The sequence below is a fragment of the Mustelus asterias genome, unplaced genomic scaffold (genome assembly GCF_964213995.1).
Source record: "Mustelus asterias unplaced genomic scaffold, sMusAst1.hap1.1 HAP1_SCAFFOLD_94, whole genome shotgun sequence".
NCBI classification, from domain to species: Eukaryota; Metazoa; Chordata; class Chondrichthyes; order Carcharhiniformes; family Triakidae; genus Mustelus; species Mustelus asterias.
In genome coordinates, this window is record NW_027590142.1 from 818,434 (window position 1) to 835,566 (window position 17,133).

Sequence of the window (17,133 nt, forward strand, 5' to 3'; positions counted from 1 at the left end):
CCATTTCTTTTCTCATTCTGGGGGAAATTGGGGACTTGCAGCAACTGAAGGGAAAGGGAGTGAATTTGGTCTGTACATTCCACACATTTTTACTCCAGTAATGTAGACATTTATCTGTCTGGCAGCCTGCATGGAAATTTTCAGCTCTCTCTGTGCCCAGGACAGGAAGCAGCGAGCGTGGATCTGTCAATCAGCCTCAATCAGCACCTTCAGGAGAATTGGGAGGGTGAATATTAGATACAGCAGAGTGAGAATGGAGGGAGAGTGTGTGGGATGGAGGTTCACAGCTTTTGGGGAATGAGAGAGGAAAGAATGTTCTATAGAAACTAGAATTGTCTGTTCTGAATTTCTATCCTGTACTGACACTGATGACTTTTGTAATTTCCTTTTGCAGGATATCAGAAGGTGAAGATTTAAAGACAATTATCAAACCAAACTTCACATCAAAATCTAACATAGTCACTCAGTTCATTGGGACCTGAATATCATCGACCTTTGAACCTAGAATGGAAATATTTCTCTGCTCTGTCTGCTTCAGGAGATTTTAAACATCAGTGTGACTGGAAAAGCACCGAGACACACACACACTGAAACATGAACACACCGGAGTGACTGTGGAAAGAACTTTAACCAGTTAAACAGCCTGAAAATACATTGCAGCAGAGAGACTGCACCCATGTTATGTTGTAATTGAACTGATTGTCAAGCCTGGAGAGTCACAAGGACACCCGCACCATGGAGAAATTGTGTAAATGTGGGGACTGTGGGAAAGGATTCAGGTTCCCATCTGCACTGGAAACTCATCAGCGCAGTGTTTTGCCGGACCGGTAACAGGTTCGTGGAGGTGGTCTGAGAGAAAGAATTCACACTACACCAGTATTGCTAGAATAAAATGTGTCTCTTTATTCCCCACAATACATGGACAAGTTCTACAAGTATCATTCAATGGGCTAAGCCTTATATAGTTTAACTACCCTGACACGTGGACTGGAGAGCCGTCAGTCCAGGTAGAGTGGCTTACCTCCCGCCGGGCGTCCGTACGTAACCCACGGCAGACTCTGCTGTAGTAGGGACTTTCCCGCATATTTATAGAGAAAAGCCTCTCTTTGTTCTGGACATCTGAATATGAGTCACTCTTGGTATCCGGCCAAGTACGTGATGTTTAGAGCAGTCTCGTGCAATACAAGTTCTATTGTTCGCAGCTCAAGAAAACAAGTTTAATGGTTAATCATTCACGCTATGTCTTGGGCACGGATCTAATTTAATTATGTTTTGACATGTTTATCCTTTCATGTGGACAGGCTGTCTCCATTGTCCGTAGCAGTTGTCAGCATACGAGATTTTGCTGACAGGGTTGAAATCGGGACATTAACTCTTTATTCTCCTAACATTCCACCTGTTGGACCGATTTCAATCACCATTTACCTCAACGCAGTGTGATACAGGGTACTTTCCAAACCCTGTTTCACACGCCTGACATATACACAGGTAAGTACATTACAACAAGTTAAAACAGCAACAATCACAAATATCAATATCAGAGGAGGCAAAACATATCGCCGGGCCGTTTGTGATATCCCGGTTAGCAAGTCCCACCAATGATGGGCTGATTCATTCTCTATCATTCGCGCAGCATGTACTACCTGTTCTCCGGCTATAAAGGTAGAGACCATGACACGGGACACGTTAGACTTATGAGAGTCAATTATATGTTTTAGCTCCGTCGACTGATTCAATGCGCATTTGAACCTGTCGAGAGAGACTCGCCATGGCATATGGAGAACTTTCCACTGAGCCGTACTCAAGCGAGATTCAGTGCTATAATTAGTCAATTTGTAAGTCTTGTTCGCCCAATGCCAAATGTACACCCCCTTCAAACACCCAGAGAACGGTATCTGCGGCAATAATGGGTGGCGGTGTATGGTGGCCACACATACAGCGTGGGGCCCAATCTGCCACAAGATATCTCGTGGTTTCTCTACTCGCCACTCACATAATGCCGTGTCATCAGTTAAACATGGATCGCGATATCTTGTCATAGTTAAACATGCCAATCCTCTGTCAGTGTCTTCACATGTTGACAAATCATAAGTCCAATTGTTTTTAGGACTAAACCAGTTACCATTAGTTCTCAGAAAGTAAAACCCATGCAGGGTAATTACAGGCAGTACATGGTATTTACATACAGATATTACATCTGCCACATTCATCAAGGTGTAATGTCCAGTACATGCTGTTTTGTTACAAACAGTTTTATCTGAGCGGGCTTGCACCCACAAAGTGTCCGATATGTTCCAGAGTTCTCGCAGTTCATGAGAGTTACCCGTAGTAACTATTCGGATAAACCTCTCTTGTTGCACTCGCATGTGCACTCCTTGGATGTTGCAGATAGTCATATTAAGTGCCGCCGTGATGTTATGCATAAGTTCCTGTGTCGCATTCCACATTCGCTTCTCCCAGTCCAGAGTTCGTAGCAGAATCCGTGCTGTTTCCACTTGCGTTTTCACAACCGTGGGCATCCATATTCCGACAGTATGGAGCCCGTGTGATGTCGAATATCCAGTGTCCGATAACATAGTTCTGGTAACTTCATTGTCAGCCGCATTAGAGATACCTAGTACTGTACCAGTCCCACCCAACAGCGTATCATACCATGCTCGCCACCTGCGGGCGCCAGAACAGGTAGGTAGCGAGGGCAGAATGACAGTCCAGTGTACCTCAGTGTGCGTGAGCTGATTCGCCATCTTTCGACAAGTATGTAGGACTGGGGCGAATTGTGTTTGTTCTATTATAGGCTTGTTTGGTAGGAACATTATTGCATATAGGAATGTATTGCGGCCTTTTATTTCTGTACTGTTCTGGAACCATACCAATCGAGGCCTCTCACCTGTCACAGTAATATTCCAGGTGGTGCCATTTTCCTTACTGGACATACAGGTTCTATTCCTTCTTGTTTGTATCTGGCAAAGTGGAGCTCCTGCCGTTATGGTAACCGTACAATTCATAGCAGTTGTGGGGAGAGCTTTGTTGTTGTCCAAGCATTTTTCACAACGATATAGCTTACACACACTCGTTATATTCGTGATTCCGCACATTCGATTCGCGCCACAAGTGAACTCCCCTTGAGTTCTATTATGGGTGGAGTTCTTCCATGCGAGGCGAAAACCGCCAAGCTTTTCGGTCAATTGATGACCAGGGGTCCCCTCAACCCATATCCACGAGATCAAGAGTATTCCTGCTATCAGTATCAACGTCAATCGTTCCATGCTGTTTTATTCCTGTAAAAGAGATCAATCTTCAAGACATAGTTAATCTTCTCGTAGATAACATTTCTTAGCAGGGACATTAACCCATTTGGGCTCACCAGGGTACATTACCGTTACGGTTCCATCACTGCCTTGAGCAATGATTTCAGCAGCTCTGGGTGGGCCAGTTTCCTGTTTCACCCAGACTTTAGCTCCAGGTTTATCTGTTGAGCCAAAACCACCAGTTCCTCTTTCAGTCACCACCTGTGGGATACCAACTTCAACGGCCGGTGCCATCTCACAGGGTTTAATCACCAGTTGGGCGATTTTATTATTTGCAGTCACAGTATAGGGATCAGGTTTAATATTACACAGAACCACCCCAATTTCTCCTTGATAATCTGAATCAATGACTCCTGCCATAACAGTTATCCCCTTCAGGGACAATCCAGAACGGGGAAGGATGTGCCCATAAGTTCCCTTAGGGCACTGCAATCCCAATCCGGTTTTAATAACAGTAGGTGTATCTTGTGGCAGGGTCACTGTTTCTAAGGTTCTTAGATCTAAACCGGCCGAGCCAGGCGTGGCTCGCCGCGGTAATTCTGCTTTATCATCCAATTTCCACATTTTGATTGATTCTCCTTGTGGGGTTTCACATACATGGACCATTCGGTTCAAAGGCGTGACTCCCCCACCTAGCGGTCGATTATTAATTTGCTTCAATACTTGATTTAATTTCACCTTCCAATTAGACAAATCATCAGAAGTACTAGCCTTTCGCAATGAGGTTTTCAGTATTCCATTCATTCTTTCAATTAATCCTGCTGCTTGGGGATAGTACGGAATATGGTATATCCACTCCACATGATTGTCAGTGGCCCATTGTCGGACCAGGTTTCCCGTAAAGTGGGAACCATTGTCACTATCACTCCAAATGTTTCCATCCCACGTATCGGGATTCCAGCCGCTCCCGTCCCCCAATCTAGCTACAAATGCTTTAATTTTCACCATTTCCAATTCTCTAGGTTTTTTACGCTTCTTCCTCCGATTTATTCTGGATACATAACCCACTGCCTGGCCAGCCAGGGTTTTAAGGGCTTCTAATTCTGTTTCTAACTTTATTATTTTTTGCTTTAACAACGAATTATTACATTCCTGTTCTCCCAATTGCTGTTTCAGTTTAAGAGCATTCTGCTCGGCTTCCTGTCGTTGTTTAAACTGATTCTTCCACGCTGTTGCACATACCCACAGTCTCCGCTGAATTCCCTCCACGGGGGTCTTCAGAGGGACGGGTATTTTTAACAGAGTAGATAATACTTCTCCGGGAGATCCATCTCGGGTCTCCTCTCCCCAGTTTTCAGCGCGACCCCCTCCGTCTCGGAGGCACGCTGCAACCGGTCTCCACGATCCTTCCCATCCCGGAATGATCGCTTCCTCTCCCTTTTCCTCCTCCTGTAACTTCTTAGTTTTGCGAAACATCTTTCTCCAAGAACCCCCCACCGCCAATTATCACCGTATCCTGCTGACTACGCCAAAATGTTTTGCCGGACCGGTAACAGGTTCGTGGAGGTGGTCTGAGAGAAAGAATTCACACTACACCAGTATTGCTAGAATAAAATGTGTCTCTTTATTCCCCACAATACATGGACAAGTTCTACAAGTATCATTCAATGGGCTAAGCCTTATATAGTTTAACTACCCTGACACGTGGACTGGAGAGCCGTCAGTCCAGGTAGAGTGGCTTACCTCCCGCCGGGCGTCCGTACGTAACCCACGGCAGACTCTGCTGTAGTAGGGACTTTCCCGCATATTTATAGAGAAAAGCCTCTCTTTGTTCTGGACATCTGAATATGAGTCACTCTTGGTATCCGGCCAAGTACGTGATGTTTAGAGCAGTCTCGTGCAATACAAGTTCTATTGTTCGCAGCTCAAGAAAACAAGTTTAATGGTTAATCATTCACGCTATGTCTTGGGCACGGATCTAATTTAATTATGTTTTGACATGTTTATCCTTTCATGTGGACAGGCTGTCTCCATTGTCCGTAGCAGTTGTCAGCATACGAGATTTTGCTGACAGGGTTGAAATCGGGACATTAACTCTTTATTCTCCTAACACCACCTCATCCACTACTCCACCAATCTTGGCGTCATCAGCAAATTTACTGATCCACCCTTCAGCCCCCTCCTCTAGTCATTAATAAAAATCACAAATAGCAGAGGACCAAGCACTGATCCCTGTGGCACTCCGCTAGCAACCTGCCTCCAATCCGAAAATGTTCCATCCACCACCACCCTCTGTCTTCGATCAGATAGCCATTTACCTATCCAATCGGCCAAATTTCCCTCTATCCCACACCTCCTTACTTTCATCATAAGCCGACTATGGGGGACCTTATCAAACGCCTTACTAAAATCCATGTATATGACATCAACTGCCCTACCTTCATCAACACACTTAGTTACCTCCTCAAAAAATTCTATCAAATTTGTGAGGCATGACATGCCTTTCACGAATCCGTGCTGACTATCCCAGATTAATCCGCATCTTTCTAAATGGTCGTAAATCCCATCCCTAAGGACCTTTTCCATCAACTTACCAACCACCGAAGTAAGACTAACCGGCCTATAATTACCAGGGTCATTTCTATTCCCTTTCTTAAACAAAGGAACAACACCCGCCACTCTCCAGTCCTCTGGCACCATCCCCGTGGACAGTGAGGACCCAAAGATCAAAGCCAAAGGCTCTGCAATCTCATCCCTTGCCTCCCAAAGAATCCTAGGATATATTTCATCAGGCCCAGGGGACTTATCGACCTTCAGTTTATTCAAAACTGCTAGTACATCCTCCCTCCGAACATCTACTTCCTCCAGCCGATTAGCCTGTAACACCTTCTCTTCCTCAAAAACATGGCCCCTCTCCTTGTTGAACACTGAAGAAAAGTATTCATTCATCACCTCTCCTATCTCTACTGACTCCATACACAAGTTCCCATTACTGTCCTTGACCGGCCCTAACCTCACCCTGGTCATTCTTTTATTCCTTACATAAGAGTAAAAAGCCTTGGGGTTTTCCTTGATCCGACCCGCCAAGGACTTCTCATGTCCCCTCTAGCTCTCCTAAGCCCCTTTTTCAGCTCATTCCTTGCTAACTTGTCACCCTCAATCGAGTCATCTGAACCTCGTTTCCTCATCCCTACATAAGCTTCCCTCTTCCTTTTTGCAAGACATTCCACCTCTTTTGTGAACCATGGTTCCCTCACTCGGCCATTTCCTCCCTGCCTGACAGGGACATACCTATCAAGGACATGCAGTATTTGTTCCTTGAACAAGCTCCATTTTTCATTTGTGCCTTTCCCTGACAATTTCTGTTCCCAACTTATACCCCCTAATTCTTGCCTAATCGCATCATAATTACCTCTCCCCCAATTATAAACCTTGCCCTGCCATACGGCCCTATCCCTCTCCATTGCAATAACAAAAGACACCGAATTGTGGTCACTATCTCCAAAGTGCTCTCCCGCAACCAAATCTAACACTTGGCCCGGTTCATTTCCCAGTACCAAATCCAATGTGGCCTCACCTCTTGTCGGCCTATCCACATATTGTGTCAGGAAACCCTCCTGCACACACTGCACAAAAGCTGCCCCATCCGAACTATTCAACGTACAAAGGTACCAATCAATATTTGGAAAGTGAAAGTCCCCCATCACAACTACCCTGTGACCCCCGCACCTATCCATAATCTGCTTAGCAATTTCTTCGTCCACCTGGTTTCAGCAGCAGATGATCTGAGGCCAGGACAAAGTGGGGCGATGTCACTGAGGTGGAAATAGGTAGTGTAGGTGGTGATGTGGCAAATCGAGTTAAATACAGATCAGTGTGAGGTGTTGCATCATGGAAAGTCAAACCAAGGTAGAACTTTCACGGTGAATGGGAGGACCTCAGGGAGTATCGTGGAACAGAGGGACCTTGGAGTTCAGGTGCACGGTTCTCTTAAGGTGGAGTCACGTGTAGATAGGGCAGTGAAGAAGGCTTTTGGCATGCTGGCCTTTATCAGTCAGGGCATTGAGTATAGAAGTTGGGAAGTTATGTTGCAGTTGGACAGGACTTTGGTGAGGCTGCACCTGGAATATTGTGTTCAGTTTTGGTCACCTTGATTTGGAAAGATGTTATTAAACTGGAGAGAGTGCAGAAGAGATTTACAAGGATGTTGCCAGTACTCAAGTTATAGGGAGAGATTGGACAGGCAAGGACTTTTTTCTTTGGAGCGTAGGAGACTGAGGGGTGATCTTATAGAGATGTATAAGATCATCAGAGGCATGGATAGGTTGAATGCACTCAGTCTTTTTCCCAGGGTTGGGGAATTAAGAATTAGAGGGCATAAGTTTAAGTTAAGAGGGGAAAGAATTAATGGGAACCTGAGGAGCAGCCTTTTTACACAGAGGATGGTACATGTGTGGAATGAGCTGCTGGAGGGAGTGGTTGAGGCAGGGACATTGTCAACATTTAAAAGGCATTTGGACAGATACATGGATAGGAAAGGTTTAGAGGGATATGGGCCAAATGGAGTTTGCTTACATGGGCATTTCTGGTGGGCATGGACCAGTTTGGGCCGAAGGGCCTGTCTCCGTGCTGTAGATTCTATGAGGATATGTTTGGAAGCTCAGTTTGAAGTGAAACATGTCACTGAGGTTGTGAATACTCCGGTTCAGCCTCAGACAGTCGCAATGGGGACAGATGGAGTCAGTGGTTAGGAAGTGGAATTTGTTGCAGGGCTGAAGATGATAGCCTTCATCTTCCAATATTTAACAAAGGCAATTACTGCTCATCCAGTCCTGGGTGTCAGACAAGGGAGGATGGTGTGTAAAGTTGGAGAAGAACGTGAAGATGATGGTGTTCACAGACACCTCTTACCCTGATCCTTCTCGGTGGGCAGGTTAACGGTTTTAAGGTTCAAACCACTGGTTGAGTTGTAGATACATAAAGTCCCTCCTTTGCCCCCACCTCTCTCTCCATCCATTGAGGCCAGAGCCTTGTGGAGTCCCAGACTGGATGGCAGATTCCCTTCCCTGGCAGACATTAGTGAACCAGTTGAGGTTTTATGACAATCCGGCAGTTTCCATGGTAACTTTTTCCCAGTGCCGTCCCCACAAATGACCAGATTCATTCAGCTCAATTTCACAACCTGCCTTTGTGTTTTTGTGGGATCTCTCTCACTCCCTTTTCACTGTTTTAAATCAATTTCACAGAGATTTGGAAGGGGAGGATTTGCAGTCAGGAAACTCAAACCAAACATCACATCAGGATCTGACTGAGTCGCCCAATTTATTGTAACCTGAATACCACTGAACCTTGAGCATGGAAGGAAAAAGCACCGTTCACAGTGGGGTGAAACTGTACACGTGTCCTGTGTGTGGACAAGGATTCAGACAATCATCTGCTCTGTCAAGACACAAGTGCAGTCACACTGAGGAGAAACCGTGGAAATGTGGGGAAGGATTCAGAGACCTGCCTGAACTGGAAATTCACCAATACAGTAACACTGGGGAGAGGCTGTTCACCTGCTCTGAGTGTGGGAGAGGATTCACTCAGTCATCCACCCTGCTGACACACCAGCGAGTTCACACTGGAGAGAGGCCATTTATCTGCTCCGAGTGTGGAAAGGGATTCACTCAATCATCTAACCTGCTGACACACCAGCGCACTCACACTGGGGAGAAGCCATTCACCTGCTCTGAATGTGGGATGCAATTCACGCAGTCATTCAACCTGCTGAGACACCAGCGGGTTCACACTGGAGAGAGGCCATTCACCTGCTCCGAGTGTGGGAAGGGATTCACTCAGTCATCTACACTGCAGACACACCAGCGAGTTCACACAGAGGAAAGACCATTTAAATGTCCAGAATGTGACAAGTGCGATAAAAGTTTAAAGGAAGTGATGTTCCATCAACGTGTTCACACTGAGGAGACCATTTAAATGCCCAGACTGCGAGAAGTGCTGTAGAGGTTCCAGAGAACTAATGTTCCATCAACGTGTTCACACTGATGAGAGACCGTTCAGGTGCTCTCACTGCGGGACTGGGTTCAAGTGGTCATCTCAACTCACTGAACACCAGCGAATTCACACTGGGGAGCGGCCGTTCACCTGTACCGACTGTGGGAAGGGATTCACTCGGACATCACACCTCATGGCACATCAGCAAGTTCACACCGATGAGAGACCGTTCAAATGTCCAGATTGCGGGAAGTGTTGTAAAAGTTCCAGCAATCTAGTGTCCCATCAACGTGTTCACAGTGAGGAGACACCTTTTAAATGTCCAGACTGCGGGAAATGCAATAAAAGCTGCAGCGATCTGATGTCTCATCAACGTGGTCACACTGATGAGAGACCGTTCAAGTGCATTCACTGCGGGACTGGGTTCAGGCGACCATCCCAACTCACTGTCCACCAGCGAATTCACACTGGGGAGAGGCCGTTCACCTGCTCCAAATGTGGAAAGGGATTCACTCAGAAATACAACCTGTTGAGCCATCAGCGAGTTGACAAGTGACTGCTGGAGTTTGATTCTGCTGTTTATCACAAATCACAAACATGTTGATTGTGGTCATTCGCCTCTGATGTAAATAAATTTGAGCCCACAAATAAATACTAATGTCCTGGATGAAAGTCAAATCAATCTGCTTTTATGTTAAACAAACAATTTGTTGAAACTTTTTATTATCTCTGACTCAAGTCCATTCCTTTCAAATAGTTCTCCCTCTCCCCTGTCTCCTCCATCCTGACCCCAACAAAAAGTGTGATGAACTCATGGAGCTTCTTTGTTACTAGGATTGAGCCAACCCAATCAGCTGCCCCTGCTGCTTCCCTCTCTTCCACCCTCCCACTGAGCCAAACTAATGTGTCTGAAGCCTCTCCCTGTCTGAGCCTTGAACCTGCATCTTTCAACAGTTTCTTTCCTGTCTTGGCCCTGACTCTATTTTCATTAAATTACTGACCATCCAACTTCCCCATATTGGCTGATATTGTTAATGATTCTCTCCCTCTCTTCTGGTTTTGTTCCTCTCACTTTTAACTACACAAACATCACCCTTTCTGAAAAAAAACCCTTTGATCCCACTTTGCTTGCAAATTATGGCCCCATCTCCAGCCTCCCTTTCCTCTCCAAAGTCTTTGAACTTGGTGTCTCCCAAGGATATATACTTTTGGTCTCCTATTTGGGCAGCAAGGTGGCATGGTGGTTCACACTGCTGCTTCACAGATCCAGACACCTGAGTACAATTTCAACCTGTGTGGAGTTTGCACATTCTTTCTGTGTCTGTGTGGATTTCCTCCGTGTGCTCCGGTTTCTTCCACACTCCAAAGATGTGCAGGCTAGCTGGAATGGCCATGGTAAAATGTATGGGATTACGGGTATAGGGTGGGGAGAGGGACAGCAGATTTCCTTACCCAGAGGATGTTAGTGAGCAATCAGCAATGGTTTCATAGTCAGAGCATTGCCCTGGGTCTCTGGGTTACTGCTCCAGTGACAATATCACTATGCCACTGCCTCTTCAATGTACACACAATGAAAAGGCCATTCACCTGCTCCATGTGGGAAAGAATTTGTGCATCCAATTTGAAGGGCTGTGATCACGATAATTATGAAAATTCAGGATATGAATGCCTTTTCTTTGTAATTCCAACATTCATCTACTCTTAACCATAAGACCATGAGACATAGGAGCAGAATTAGGCCACTCGGCCCATCGAGTCTGCTCCGCCATTTAATCATGGCTGATATTTTTCTCATCCCCATTCTCCTGCCTTTTCCACATAACCCCTGATCCCCTTATTAATCAAGAACCTATCTATCTCTGTCTTAAAGACACTCAATGACCTGGCCTCAACGGCCTTCTGTGGCAAAGAGTTCCACAGATTCACCAATCTCTGGCTGAAGAAATTCCTCCTAATGTCTGTTTGAAAGGATCATCCCTTTAGCCTGAGGTTGTGTCCTCTTTAGCCTGAGGTTGTGCCCTCTTTAGCCTGAGGTTGTGCCCTGGAGTATTCTGGTTAACACACTGGAATACTCCCTTTGGCCCTTTAGGATAATGTCACTGCAGTATGACATAGGGCGGTACGGTGGCACAGTGGTTAGCACTGCTGCTTCACAGCTCCAGGGTCCCGGGTTCGATGCTCGGGTCACTGTCTGTGTGGAGTTTGCACATTCTCCTCGTGTCTGCGTGGGTTTCCTCCGGGTGCTCCGGTTTCCTCCCACAATCCAAAGATGTGCGCGTTAGGCTGATTGGCCAGGTTAAAAATTGCCCCTTAGAGTCCTGAGATGCGTAGGTTTGAGGGATTAGCGGGTAAATATGTGGGGGTAGGGCCTGGGTGGGATTGTGGTCGGTGCAGACTCGATGGGCCGAATGGCCTCCTTCTGCACTGTAGGGTTTCTATGATTCTATAGTATATGAGATCTGAAGAAACATTCAACTAAATTCTACCAGGCACCTGATATGCTTAACTGTGGAAACCCTTTTCCATTAAGGTCTCAGATTACTACAACAGATATGCATTGTTCTGACTCGACCAGCCGGGCTGTGGAATTAATTGGATGGATCTTCCAGAGAGCCAGCAGAGTCATAATGGGCCAAATGGTTTCTATTTATGCTGTATCATTCTCTAAAAGAGTGAATATTCAGTATCAGGGACAGAGAGAAGAACGAGTGACTGTGCGATTGAACCCAGCCAGGATCAGCACCATAAAGGGAGGAGTGAGAGGGAAACGGTATAAAAGCTTTGAAACTATTGCATGGCCTTGCAGCAGAACGTTGAGAAATGGAGCACAGCAGATCACCAATTCTCAATATTTCATTAACTTACCTCATGCTGACAATGTTATTTTGAACTAACTATATGAAGTTTCAATGGCGCTTATTACCCAGCATTCGCTGCGGGTGTGAAAGTGCCCTATTCACTCCACAGGAGCCCAGTACGCAGACGCAGCGTTGTATCTGGGGCATGCGCAGTGTCACTTTGCTCGGAGCCCTGCGAGTGTGGAGATGCTTATTTCAAGGGGTGAGAGTCGGTGGGGCGGAGGGAGGAATGGAGCCGGGAGTCGGGGTGGGGAGGGAGCAGAGGCTTCATAAACATCTGCTGTAGGCCGCAAGGCCTGAATAAGAGCCTTCCGGTCCCGGGTTTGCAGCTGCGGGGATTTTATCCGGGATCAGGCCCAGTGCCGCGGCCGCCATCTTTGTTTAGCGGGGAGCAGAGCGCATGCGCGGCCAGTGGGCGGAGCTTCAGGATTTGGGTGACCAGGAGAGACAATGTTTGAGTCATTGACTGACAGGCCGGGTTAATGGATGCTGCCTTTCACCTTCTCAATTTGGAGCGGCGGCTCGCCGTCTTTTATACACTTTAATCATACAGACATTAGCGGTTACTTCGTCATTAGCTTTGGGTGGTGACATGTACTTAGCCAATTGGGCTCCCCTAGCAACAATTGACCTCCAATCACATTCCTTCAAAAACAAGTTTCAGTTCCGCTTTATCTGAAGCTAAGCGGACCATCTGGACCTCGCAGTCTGGTTTTTTTTGTCTGTTCCGTATTTTTTCTACAATAACAGGATGTAGCTCAAAGGTTAGTTTGTTATTGAGTCAGCAACAGAATCTTTGTTAACCACAGGATAAGTGCTGGTGCAGCCTGTAGTCACGTACGCATTAACTTTCAAAGGTCGCAGTCTTAATTTCACTCCAACAATCACATCTCATTTATCTAAAATCCAATGAGCACAGATGTACCCTGCCTAACCTTTCCTCATAAAACAGACCCCTTCATGCCCGAAATCAGCTCGTGAACCTTGTCTGAATTGCTTCCAATGTAAGTATATTCCATCTTAAGTAATCTTATGCTAGAAAACAGGAGGGGAGAATGTTATGGATTTATATTCGGGTCTGACAAATGACTGTTGGGGGTGACACAGTGGTTTGCACTTCTGTCTCAAAGCGCCAGAGACCCGGTTCAATTCCAGCCTCGGCTGATTGTCTGTATGGAGTTTGCACATTCTCCCTCTGTCTGTGTGGGTTTCCTCTGGGTGCTCTGGTTTCCTCCCACACTCCAAAGAGTGGGTTGATCGACCATGCTAAATTGTCCCTTTGTGTCTCAAGATGAGGGGGAAGGAAAGGATTAGTGATGTACGTACATCAGGTTACAGGGATAGGGCCTGAGTAAAGGTGCTCTGTTAGAAACCTGGTGCAGACTCAAAGGGCTAAAAGGCCTCCTTCTGCACTGCAGAGATTCTGTGATTTTGGAATCTCCTTTTACAGATGGTTAGAAAAAGAGGATTTTTACAGCAATCTCAAAGCCCCAAAAATGTGTATTTCTTAATTTCAAGCCACATTGACACCTGACTCTTGTAATCTCCTTTTGCAGGAGTTAGAATATTTGCACTTGACGGTCCATGAGGAGGGCGTGGCCGTTCACTTGCTGAATGTCTACGCCCCAACCGGCGGACCGCAGCAAATGACTTTCTATGAGAAAGTGTCCGCTCACATCGACACCATCGCGGGGGGCGAATGCATTATCCTCGGGGGAGATTTCAACTGTACCCTCGAGGCACGGGACCGCACCGGCCCCTGGCTGCGCACCCCGGTGATGGTGAAGTTGCGGGACCTGCTCGGGTCCCACGACTTGGTGGACATTTGGCGACATCTCCATCATGGCTCCAGAGCTTTCACTTATGTGAGGCCTGGAGTCGGAGCGTCCAGGCTCGACCACCTTTACATTTCGAGGGCGAACGTGTCCGGCGTGTCTTCGGCTCCATGCGGCTGGTGTCGTGCACGGACCACAGCCTGATGTGGGCGGACTTTTTGCCGTCTCGCGTCCGGCGGGGGCCCGCGTACTGGCACTTTAACAACATGCTGCTGGAGGACGAGCGCTTCCTGGACTCGTTCCGTCGATTCTGGGCCGGCTGGAGAAGGAAGCGGGGAGGCTTCCCCTCCTTGAGGCTCTGGTGGGATGTGGGCAAGACTCACGTCCGTACCTTCTGTCAGGAGTACGCAAGGGGGTCGACAAAGGGACGGAAATCCAGGCTCGAGGAGTTGGAGAAGGAGGTGCTCGACCTGGAGGCACGTCTCAGTCGGCCTGACGCGGACCCGGCCCTGCGTTCGGAGTACAGGGAGAAGAAGGACGCGCTGCGGGACCTGCAGCTTGCCAGGTCTCGCGGCGCGTACGTGAGGTCACGGCTCCAGTTCCAGGTGGACCTGGACCGCGGCTCCCCCTTCTTCTACTCGCTGGAAAGAGGGCGGGCTAACCGTCAGCAGCTCCTTATGCTGCTGGCCGACGACGGTTCCCCCGTCTCGGATCCCGAGGGCATCCGGGCCATTGCCCGGGATGATTGCACCTCCCTCTTCTCTCCGGATCTGTCCAGCGAGGATTCCCACAGACTTCTGTGGGAGGACCTGCCGCAGGTCAGCCCGGAGGGCGTCGGCAAGCTTGAAGCCCCCACCACCATGGCCGAGCTGACCGGCGCCCTCAATGGCCTCAGTCGGGGCAAGGCCCCGGGGCTGGACGGGCTGACAGTAGAGTTCTTCAGGGCGTTCTGGGACGTCCTGGGGAGCGACTACGCGGGGGTCCTGGGGGAGAGCATTGCTCCCGGGGAGATGCCCTTTCGTGGCACAGGGCTGTCATTGCCCTGCTGCCCAACAAGATCTATGCCTCCTAAAAAACTGGCGCTCGGTCTCCTTCCTCAGCACGGATTATACAATCTTTGCCAAGGCTATTGCTTCATGCCTTGGATCCGTGCTGGACCACATGATCCACCCTGACCAGTCCTACATGGTCCCGGGCCGTTGTATTCACGATAACCTCCACCTGGTCCGGGACCTAATCGGGGACGTGCTCGATGGCGGAGGGGCAGGCTGGATGAGTCCCCACGTGCTGGCTGAGCGCACGGGGATGACAATCCGGCACGCGGCCAAAGCCATCCGAGACCTTAGTACAGTCGTGCTCGGCCCCGAAAATACAAACTCGAGGCGGCGCAGGCGTGCGGTGGGATCCCGCCTGAGCGTTCCCCTGTTCGGGCGGAATTCCACATTGGCCCAAATCCTCAACCCCCCTCCCTGGGTGAGGTGCCCCACAGCCTGAGCCGCCTCGCGGAAATGTCCTCCGTGCCTTTTTCTACCGCGCGGAGGCGTTTCCTGTGCGGGCTGCTGCTGCACACCTTCCACTACCGCTTCCTCGCCTGTCGCCCGGATACACCTTGACGGGCCTTGTTGCCACCGTGCGGCGGAGGTCCCCCCTGGAGGTCCCTCTACGCAGGGATCTCCCCCAATTATGTCGGGGACCTGGGGTGGAGGGTGGTGCATGCAGCAGTTCCTCACAACCTTAGGATTCACTGGTTCACGGGCTCCGAAGACTGCCCTTTCTGTGGCCTTGCAGAGTCCGTCGAACATGTCTATGTTGTGTGTCTTAGGCTGCACTCCATTTTTGTTTCCCTAAAGAACCCAGCAGGACCCAAGGACTCATCAGCCCACAGCTCCAACAGTTTGCTGAGGACCACTTCCCTGGTACTTGTGCTTTTTCAGAGTTCATCCCACACTTCTGTTTTCTGATTTCCAGCTGTTTCTGAGTTATAACTGTACCTCTATTGTGAACACCGAGGCAAAATACTTGTTCAATTCATCTCCCAGCTCCTTATTTTTCATTATCAATTCCTGGACTCACTTTCTATTAGACAGTTAAGAAATGAGGTCGAGCAAGTGACTGAAGTGTCAGTCAGGGAGCACTATTGGGAGCACCAATAGTTTCAAAATATTTCTGGAAAAAGATGGGAGCAGGGCCACTTTTGTGGGCATTAGGCAGGATCTAGCAGATGTTGATTAGGTGAGTTTGTTTGAAGGGAAAGGAATGACTGGCAAATGGGAGGTTTTAAAAGTGTGATATCAAGAATCCAGGGGCAGTATATTCCTGTGAAGATGCAGGGAAAGAATGGTAAATTTAGGGATCTCTGGCAGACAAGGGACATTGAGGCTCTGGTCAGGTAAAAGAAGGAAGCATACATTGGGTTTAAAGATTAAAGAAAATTCCAAGAGGTACTATAGCTATATTAAGAGTAAAAGGGTGGCTCGAGAGGGAATAGATCCCCTTAAAAATCAGTATGGCCATCTCTGTGTGGAGCCACAGGAGATGGATGAGATTTTTAATGAATACTTCTCCTCTGTGTTTACTGCGGAGAGCACCATGGATGCTAAAGAAATAAGGGAAACAAGTGGTGATGTCTTGGGCGCACGCATGTTACTTGGGAGGAGGTATCTGCAGCCTTATAAAAGCAAATTACTGCGGATGCTGGAATCTGAAACCAAGAGAGAAAATGCTGGAAAATCTCAGCAGGTCTGGCAGCATCTGTAAGGAGAGAAAAGAGCTGATGTTTCTTGTCCAGATGACCCTTTGTCAAAGCTCTGAAACATCAGTTCTTTTCTATCCATACAGATGCTGCCAGATCTGCTGAGAATGGGGAGAGAGTGTGTGGGATGGAGATTTACAGCTTTTGGGGAATGAGAGAGGAATGAATGTTCCATAGAAATTGTCTGTTCTGAATTTCTATCCTGTACTGACACTGATGACATTTGGAAACTCATTTTACAGGATATTGAAAGAGGAATCACAGGCCGAAATCTCAAACTTCACGTCTCGATCTGACAGAGTCTTATTCCTTGGGACCTCAATATCATCGGACTTTGAATCCAGAAGGAGAAATGATTGTCCAGTCTGTCGATTTGAAAAGATTTGAAATGTCAGTGTGAGTGAAAAAGCATCAACACACTGCCACACTCGAGTGAGAGTGTTCCAATGCACTGACTAAAGAGCTTTAACCAGTTACACAGTCTGAATAAATATCACACCATTCAC

The 17,133-nt window shown here is 47.7% G+C and overlaps 2 protein-coding genes across 2 annotated transcripts in view; one reads left to right on the forward strand and one right to left on the reverse strand.

The window, feature by feature from the left end:
* Positions 1-17,133, forward strand: part of LOC144484164 (uncharacterized) — a 58,888-nt gene that overhangs the window by 37,098 nt on the left and 4,657 nt on the right. The window contains 5 exon segments of the mRNA XM_078202707.1: positions 8,718-9,221; positions 9,412-9,541; positions 12,210-12,302; positions 12,851-12,864; positions 13,657-13,764. Coding sequence (XP_078058833.1) covers positions 8,718-9,221; positions 9,412-9,541; positions 12,210-12,302; positions 12,851-12,864; positions 13,657-13,764 — 849 coding nt within the window.
* Positions 1-17,133, reverse strand: part of LOC144484165 (uncharacterized) — a 385,513-nt gene that overhangs the window by 13,645 nt on the left and 354,735 nt on the right. The gene's annotated exons all lie outside the window — the stretch shown is intronic.